This window comes from Mus pahari, chromosome 1, assembly GCF_900095145.1.
Source record: "Mus pahari chromosome 1, PAHARI_EIJ_v1.1, whole genome shotgun sequence".
Classification (NCBI taxonomy): domain Eukaryota; kingdom Metazoa; phylum Chordata; class Mammalia; order Rodentia; family Muridae; genus Mus; species Mus pahari.
Genome location: NC_034590.1, coordinates 113,385,056 through 113,394,290, shown reverse-complemented (window position 1 = coordinate 113,394,290; position 9,235 = coordinate 113,385,056). Strand labels below are relative to the sequence as shown.

The window sequence follows — 9,235 nt, the reverse complement described above, 5'->3', positions numbered from 1 at the left end:
AGGCCGAGAGAGGGGGGTAGGGTTAGAGAAGACAGACAGAGAAACAAAGAGAGAGAGAGAGAGAGAGAGAGAGAGAGAGAGAGAGAGAGAGAGAGAGAGAGAGAGAGAGAGAGAGAGAGCAAGAAAGAGAAGATAAATTCCGCTGCGGCTTTGTCACCACAATGCTTTTGAAAACACCTTGGCAGAAGCTATAAAATTTTAAACCACACCTGCCCAGGGCAAACCAGGCTACTCCTGACAATACACTACAGATGTTCCACACACATCTTTTAAACATGTGACAGGTGACTGGAGGCAAGTCACAGAAAGAAAGAGAAACTGTGGGAACCGTGTAAACCTTCTGAGACAGGGTAAGGGTGTCCTAGAACATTCTGCAGTTGCAGGACCCACAAGGGTCTGCCTATAACTCCACAACTGCCTATAACCCAAGCTCCAGGGACGCGATATTCTCTAAGTGTTCTGTAGAACTTTAGGCAATTGCAGGACCCACAGGCAAATGGACAAAACAAACAAAAACCAACCAACCAACCAAACAAACAAACAAACGAACCCCCCCCCCCCAAATCTTCCTAGAAGGCAATGGTCTGACCAGCAGGGGAACCAGGTTTCATCGCATTTCAAAAGTCCAGAGAAGGAATGGGATCCAGGCAAACACATGGGGCTGTTTTCAGAACTCATATGAACTACCCCTCAGAGCCCAACCCATTCTTGCAATGACGGCCAGGCTGCAAAGGCAGAGTGCATTCTGACACAGCAGCTCTGGCCTGAGTGGAGACCTAACATTCCAGTTGAGCAGGTCAGAATTCCCTGTCTAGCACAGTCCCTATGACCCTCCATGAGACTCTGTTGAGTCTGCTCGCCTTTGAGAGTCAGGCCTCAAAAAGACACAGCTTTCCCATTTTCTTCTTCTCTCTTTGTTTTGGATGCTTGCCAGAGCCTAAGTGGTTGGTTCGTTGGTTGGTTGGTTGGTTGGTTGGTTTAGCACACTAGGCTCTCTCACGCTTACCGTCTGCTCCCACCATGAAGCAACCTGTCCTGTCCTCCATGCACGGCTTTTCCCCTTCTCTCCTCCACTCTCCCTCAGGCAACTGCTGAGATTCACAGCTTGCCTGTTCGGGATTTTCTTCAGAGCTCTCATAAAAGCTTCCATTCTTTTATTAATGAAACTAAGGACACCAAGAGTGGAGCCCTGACTTCTCTGATTTCACAGGGCAACCCTGGTAGGATCCCCAAATTCTTGGTTAACAGTTCCAGTCAGTCAGCTATTTCAGAACTAAAGGGCGAGGGGCTTTGTGGCTTAGTAACAGTTAGACTTCAACACGTGTGTGCATATGTATGTATGCATATGTACCTGTGTGCACACACCTGTGCAGGCATGTGTTCTATACCTTGCTGCTCCACCTCACATGCCTGGCACAGCACCTTGCTGGGGTGGCAAGAGATCTATGCCACAAGAAGGAAGGGCAAGCACGTGGGAAAGCTGCTTAAACTGGATAAGAAAAAGAGAAATGAAGAGTTGGTGAGAAACAGGGCAATCTGCAGTGTCAGGAGGGTGAGGAAGGCCCCAAGGCATTAATGCAGAGCTTAACCACTCCCCTGCACGCCCTTGGATGGCTCGAGTCTTAGCTGGCAGGCCTCCATCCTTTAAAAAAAAATCAATGAAGTATGAATACATAAGCAATTTGTATTCATCTTCTAAGGGCCATTTCCCTGCCAGTTTTTCTCTTGGTGCAAATTTTCAGAGACACTTAAAAAAATAAGTCTTTTCCCTAAGGGGAGTCATTCCGAGGCCACTCTGCACTCAGCTATGGGCTGTGTGCCTCTGGCTCCGTGAGTTGTGTGCCCCACCACTATCCTTTGCAAGTGAAGGGACAGACTGAGAAATCTCAGTCATCCATGCCTGTGGAGAATTGGTGAGTCGATGGCCATGCCAGTCCCTGGGGACACAGAATTGAAACATGGGGTCACGGTCCCTGTGAACTTTGGATGGGTAGGAGTTGGGGGACAAGAAGCAGTCAGCTCAAGGCGGGATGTTCTGAAGGCTTTCAGAGGAGGACAGGACCTATCAGATGAATATGAGGCAGGTGGTCAGTAGTCTGAGCCCTGGTGTGACAAGAAGAGAAGCTATGGTCACAAGTTGGTGGGGGGGGAGGGGTCATCTGAATCCCAGCCTCTAACTCCGAAGAAAAGGATGCTTAGAGAGCAGGGAGGAGCATAGGGACTGGGTCTCCTAAGAGGCCACCAGGTGTGGACATTAGGTGAGCAGGTGTCACCACTGTGAGGCATCACCAGGATAACTCTACAACCTTTAATAGTGTGCTCCCCAAAAGGACCTGGGTAATTGAGACCACTTATTTCACATGCTGCAGGTCACCAGGCTTCTGCTTCACCTGTATTCCCTGAGTTCCATCCAGACCCCAAAGGCTGAGGGGAGTGGAATAGAAGTCTAACTTCACCACTTCTTAACCTGAATCTGCTGACCAGTATGATGCACACATCCGCAAGGCTCTCAGAGGAAAGACTATGGATGCCATCTACCTTAGTTAGCTTTAACTGTCAACTTGACACAGCCTAGAGTCAGCCAAGAAGGGAGTCACAGTTGAAAGACTGCCCAGATCAGATTGGTCTGTGGCAATGCCTGTGGGTGAGTATCTTCATTGTTAATTAATATAGGAAGGATCAGCCCACTGTGGGCAGCACTATTCCCTAGGCAGGTAGTCCTGGGCTATAAGAAGGGTGGATAAGCATGAGCCTCAGTGAACCAGCAATCAGCATTCCTCTATAGATTCTGTTTCAACTTCCTGTCCTGACTTCCCTCAATGATGAACTGTAACCTGGAAGTGTAAGGCAAATAAACCCATCCCTCCCCAAGTTGCTTTTGGTCAGAGTGCTTTATTACAGTAACAGACAGAAATACATGCTGAGAGACCAAGAGCCATAATGCCTATGGGGATGAAGGTCCTCAGATGGCCCCAGGGAAGTGGACACATGCCCCATAAGAAACCACCAAGGCACAGAGAAACACATTGAAAGCATTCCCATCGCAACACACAAGAGGCATATTACCAAAGGTAATGTGCATGCTTGCGTGCTTGTGTGTGTGCGCACATGCATGTGCATGCATGTGTGAGTACACGCATGTGTGCATATGTCTGTGAGTGCACATGTGTACATGCATATGTGTATTTTTACATGCATGCATGTGTATGAGTCTGTATGTGCATGTGTATATGTATATATGTGTGTTTTCATGTGTATGTGCATGTGTGTATGTGAGTGTGTGTGTGCATGTGTGTTTTGGCAAACCAGGCTGCTCTAGTAACCTTTGATATTTAAGCTTCCTCTGATCCCTCATTATCCAGGGTGGTGCTTTGTCCCTCTGGAGCTCTTGGGAAGCCAGCATGAGGCGAGAGAGCCCAAAGATTAGAATCAATTTGCTGCTTACAATCAGAGTCCTAATTAGTTGATTGCATGAGAGGAAAGAGAATCTTCTGATCACAGTGTGTTTTATTAAAAGTTCCCTGATGAAATTGATAAAGCATGAATAGCATTCTACACACCTGGGGCTTCCAGATCTGAGGAGTGGCTCATTAAGGATGATCATTATCAGTTGTATGGTGTATAGTGACACCATCACCATCATTACTACCACCAGTATCTCTTTAATCATCATTAAAACCATCAACATCACTATATCAGCAGCAGCAGCACTAACTTTACCACCAGCATCAGCATCAGCATCAGCATCAGCATCATCATTAACTTTACTATCACCATTATCATCACAACCATCACTATGATCATCATTCCTGTCAGCTTCACCATAACAGCATCTCCATCACTATAATCACCACCACTACCATCACCTCATCAGCAACAGCTACAGAATCACCAGCATCACCACCATAATCTCCATGAACATCATCATCTTCAACTATCTTCAACACCACCATTACAGCCTCAAGTTGCTGAGTCCTCACCCCATGCCAGGTATCACACATGTTTGGTTTCTACTTCAGCCTCTTAGCAACCCTAGATCCAAAGCGCACTCAGGTCACCTAATTGCACATCCAGGTCCCAGTTTATGGCCAGCAGAGCCTGGTGGGCCAGGCATTCTCATCACTATCTCATGTCCCTGAGGCCATGTCTCTCCTTGCCCTGAATCTTGCCCTTCTGAATTCTCTCCCTCCCTGGGGCACACCCTCTGCATACCCAGTATGACACCACTTCCTATGTAATCGTCTCTGTCATCAACAACCGAGCCTGTGAAGCCACACATCTCCTGTCTGAAGACAAAGAGCCATGGGCACAGAGGCCAGCAAGGCGGTGACACGGGGAGGAAAGACTGAGGACTATCAGTGTGCAGTGCCGAAGGCTGACTTATGCTTCACTCTTGAGACAGCTCCCATGACCTCCAGGAAGCTATGCAAGACTGTGACCCCAGAGCAGTGCTAAGGCAGCCTCACTCACACAACTCAGACACAGCTACGGGCTGAGACAGACTGAAGAGCCCCTACCATCCAGGGGAGGACAGATTCAGGTACACTCACTGACATCCCAACTTGTCATGGTGTCAAGGGGCTGTGTGGTCAGTAACTCCAGAGCCTACAAACCAACACAGTATCCCGTGGAGGTGACACAAGATTAGTCACCTGGGCTCAGTCTGTCCCAGGCTGCAGAGAACAGGCATACCGTCTGAAGCTGGGCGGCAGCAGGCTGCCCTCACGAGGGGGCAGCTTTGTGGAGTGGACAGCTCTCCCCACCCTTGCTCAGACTCACTGGCCTGTAAGATGGAAGTCACCCATTTGGGGAGGCACAAATTTATAAATGAGGTGGGAGGAAAAGATAGTGTAGCCTTCTACTACAAAGATGGCTAACAGCCTGCGGGCCAGATCACCCCCCCCTCCCTGCTTACCGAACAAATAACTTTCTTGCAGCATGGCCACTTTCCATGACCACTATACCATGGCTCAACTGACATGTGATCAGTGTCCAGGCAGTGACCAAAGCATAAAACGTTTACCAATGGGCTCTGTAAAGTCTATTCTAACTGACATTATATGGGAAAAAGGTTTTCCTGGGAGCTCTGGCCATCTGGGGATCCTCCTAGGGATGAAGACAGCTCTGGGATATGGGGAGTAAACCCCAGGAGGGCCAGTCTCCAATATAGCCAAGAACAGAGGCTGTCTAATAAAACTCTGCGGCCTCCTTTTCAAAGACCATCATCATGCCCACAATTATTTTAAGTGACAGAAACTGTGATTTCCTATATTTTTTGTGATTAAAATATGCTTGAAATATACTGAGTGAAATTAAGCCATGTTTTCCCATAGCAGGCAATCATTACAAAGCAGATGTTGGTGCAGATGTTTTCCTAGCCCTAGCCAAGCCTCATGATGTATTTTCTAAGGCAGCTGAATATTCCCACACTTAACAAGGATTCCCCTATTCCAGCTTCATGGTGGACCCCGGGGGCGAGTGCACTGTGAATATACTCTGCATGCAAGCCAGGAGCCCTGCAAGACACTCCAGCTGAAACACCAATTTCATCAGCCTAACCATGAGCCCGACACTCACAGATTCTACAGTCAGGAGATGGCTTGACTGGGTGTGGACCATGTGAGAGGGGTCTGGAAGGGTCTGTAGCAGTTTTCAAGAGTGAATGATCCAGGAAAGTTACTAGCTAGAAGTAGAGTGGACTTGGGGCCAGCCATTAGGGCCTGGGAACAAACTTGGATGTGAGCTAAGGCTTGAAGTGACATCTAGGGTCACTGTCATTGGTGAGACGAGATTATGGCTCTGAGACTGGAAGAGAACTCAGTGTTCCCTGAGGCCACATCCCAGGGTATGCTCAGCAGAGCCTCACCACTGAGATCCCTCCGTCTTTCAAGAGGGAGAGTCTTTCCCCAGTCCCTCTGCTGGGCTGCCTGGGGTCATGTCCGTGGGTCGTTAGCCCCAGACTTGAGGTTTCACCAAGTGAGAAGAAAGACAAGAAAGCAGCATCTTCAGTGGGGTTGCCCTGTCAACCTGACCTTGAGCACCAAGGACACTGGTGACTTTCCTGCTTGCTTAAGCTGGCCCTGCAGTCCACCCACATCCTTTGAGCAGCACTATGCTCTACCCCACCCCCACCCCCATCCCACCCCCACCCCCACCCCTGGACATCCATCTTTATTTCCCCTCCACATCCAGTTCAGCGTACTCATGGTCCAGGATCCAAGTCCCAGCTACTAAGGTGTCCCCCATCCAGAGAGCAGGGACCACATCTCCCAGTCTGTAGGGATTCCAGAACAACACTGTCCACCAGGGTCTGACAGGGAAGCTTGGGGGCAGGGGTGTGGGCACCAGTGTGTCATTTACCTTGAGATCTGCTTAGGAGTTTGTTCCCATGGAGGCCAGAAGATAGCTGAGGCTAGACCCTGCATCTGCACACCCAGGCTCATGGCAACATGAAACCACAACAGCCAAAGGCAGAACAAGCCACGCACCCACCCAGGGGAGAGCAGGTGAGCAAAGGCACTTGTCCCTCAGTGGCGTGGAAACAAACTTCAGAAGGCAGTGTCTGGCAGTCGTTAGCACAGGTTAGACCATGAGAACATGATGCTGAGTGGGAGAAGCTTAGCATAGGTGGCCAACTCCTGCAAAATCCCAGTCTTCATAGGTCCTTAAAGCAAAGAGCAGGATGGGAGACTAGGGGTTCGGGGGGGGGGGGTTGGGAGCCAGTGTTTCCTGGGAAGACAGAGATTCAGTCTGGGAAGATGAAAAATTCTGGAGGTGGAGAGTGGAGATGGCCATACAGCGTTGTGAATGTGCTGACTGTCGAAGCACTGCGTGCCCACATGTTTATGAGAGTCACACTTGTTATGCACATTTAATCACGAGTGAAAAGGAGAGCGGAGGGGTTACCCAAGTGCCAGGCTCTGGGAACCAAGCAAAGTTGGCACTCAGCCAAGGGAACAGGAGGTTCCAGCTTCCCCTGTGTCTTTTAGTCAATGAGCAGCCTGGGTCATTGGCACCATGCAGGGCTGACTGTAGATCTGGAATGTGACCTGGGGCTGCTCACAGCTTCACCAGCCTCTGGTTCTCACAGTAAGGCAGCAGGTGAGGGCCACAGAGAGACCCTGGCCAGTCCCTCCACCCAGTGTCCAATGCGCCCCAGGGTTAGGGTGAGGGATGTGCATGCCACTGACCTGATTGTAGAGGGCGCAGATATGCAGGGCTGTGTTCCCTGAGGCGTTCTGTGCGCTCATGTCTGCGCCATAGAAAAGCAGATGTTCCAGATGCTGAACATGGCCATACCTGCAGGCCTGAGATAAGAGACTGAGTGAGACCTTGGTGCTCCTGCTGGTCAGTCCTGAGACAGAGACCCCAATGCCCCCTGCTGGTCAGTTCTGAGATAGAGACCCAGCACCCCCTGCTGGCTAGGTCTGAGACACACAGGCTGCATGAGACCCCAGCTCCCCCTGCTGGTNAGACAGAGACCCAGCACCCCCTGCTGGCTAGGTCTGAGACACACAGGCTGCATGAGACCCCAGCTCCCCCTGCTGGTTAGGTCTGAGACAGAGACTCCAATTCCCACTGCTGGCTAGGTCTGAGACACACAGACTGCATGAGACCCCAGTTCCTCCTGATGGCTAGGTCTGAGACACACAGGCTGCATGAGACCCTGGCACCCCTTGCTGGCTAGGTCTGAGACACACAGGCTGCCTGAGACCCCAGCATCCCCTGTTGGCTAGGTCTGAGACATAGAGGCTGCATGAGACCCCAGTTCCTCCTGCTGGCTAGGTCTAAGACACACAGGCTGCCTGAGACCCCAGCACCCCCTGTTGCCCAGCCCTAAGACACAGAGACTGGATAAAACCCCAGCACCCTCTACTGGCTAGGTAGCATCCTACCACTCATTTAAAAGCATGACAGAGCTCTTGGAAGACTTCACCCCACCTAGCTTTGTAGACCTAGGCCCACAGGCATCACACAGCCAGGACTGGCTAAGAGTGGAAGCAGGGAACCCTTTGACTATTTGGGAACCTGTACTCTGCTCTTGGGTAAGGGGTCTAGAAGGGGCCCCAGGGTTCTTTCCACACAGAACCAAAAAGACACATTGTTCAAAAGACAAATAGGTCTTTCCCTGATATGGGTGCTGAACTCTGTGACGTACCAGTCAGGGTACTCAACTCTGAATTACTGGTCTGTGCTCCCAGGCGAGATGCTGTCATGCATGGGCATGGAGATGCTCTGAGCCCTATTCCTGTGTGTGCAAGGAGGCCTGCACTTGTCCTTCCACATGCAAACCCGGCTTCCCACTGCAATTAAATGAAATCCAACCTTCCACAGGAGGTGAGACCCAGGGTAGGACAGCCCCACCATGTGATCTGCTCCTTCCAGGTCCTTCTAGGGGTTGACACAGTGGCGATGTCCCAGGTAGTCTGAAAGCCAACGCACTTGGACTGGGTCCCAGACCATCCATTAGCTTGGCCCTCACCTTCAAGCTTATGGATGTCCTTGTCATTAAGTGGAAGCAGTGTCCCTCTCATGAGTCACAGAGGACAAGGACATCAAAGATGACATGACACAGGACCCTAAAAATAGGCATAGCACCCCATCCCAGTTCAAAGAGGGCAGGAAGGTCCCTGCACAGGTGACTGAGTACCTCTGTCAGGCGGTGACCTCACAGGAGGAGGCAGGTCTGCCACACCAAGGACAAAGAAGGAAAACTCTCCTGGATGATGACATTGGCCCTGGGTCAATGACTAGGCCTCTGATCCGTGTGCAGAGGACACTTTACCTCAGCAGGGTCAATGAGAGTAAAAGCCACTTTGCAAAGAGGGAGAAGTAGACTATGGTTGTTAAAAGCACCCAAGAAACATCCATTTATCGTACCATGCCCCCGTGAAGCTCTCTCATTGTTGACTAGATGGCTCTGCCAGGAGAGCCCACTCTCCTACTTGCCTGCCTGCCTGCCTGGTGGCCCCACTTCATTTAAGCACCTGCTTCATTCCTGAGACTGCCTGCCCAGCTCCTGTTGGTTCAGATGGCCCAGGTGCACCTGATCCTTCGGAAGGACAGGCCACAGCTATGCAGCTGTCAGCTCCATCATTGCAGGCAAGGCTCAGGGAGGAACCTTGGGGCCCAGCAGACTCAGGGAGCCAAGGCCAGCATGGCTCAGGAGTTCTGGAAAAGTAATGTTCTTTACAGCTGCTGGGGCTATCACAGCACAGAAAGGGGAGGGGAGGGG

The 9,235-nt window shown here is 50.7% G+C and overlaps 1 protein-coding gene across 1 annotated transcript in view; it reads right to left on the bottom strand.

The window, feature by feature from the left end:
• Shank2 (SH3 and multiple ankyrin repeat domains 2) overlaps positions 1–9,235 on the bottom strand; it is a 444,659-nt gene that overhangs the window by 332,932 nt on the left and 102,492 nt on the right. The window contains exon 9 of the mRNA XM_021202679.2: positions 7,191–7,307. Coding sequence (XP_021058338.1) covers positions 7,191–7,307 — 117 coding nt within the window. The remainder of the gene's footprint in view (positions 1–7,190; positions 7,308–9,235) is intronic.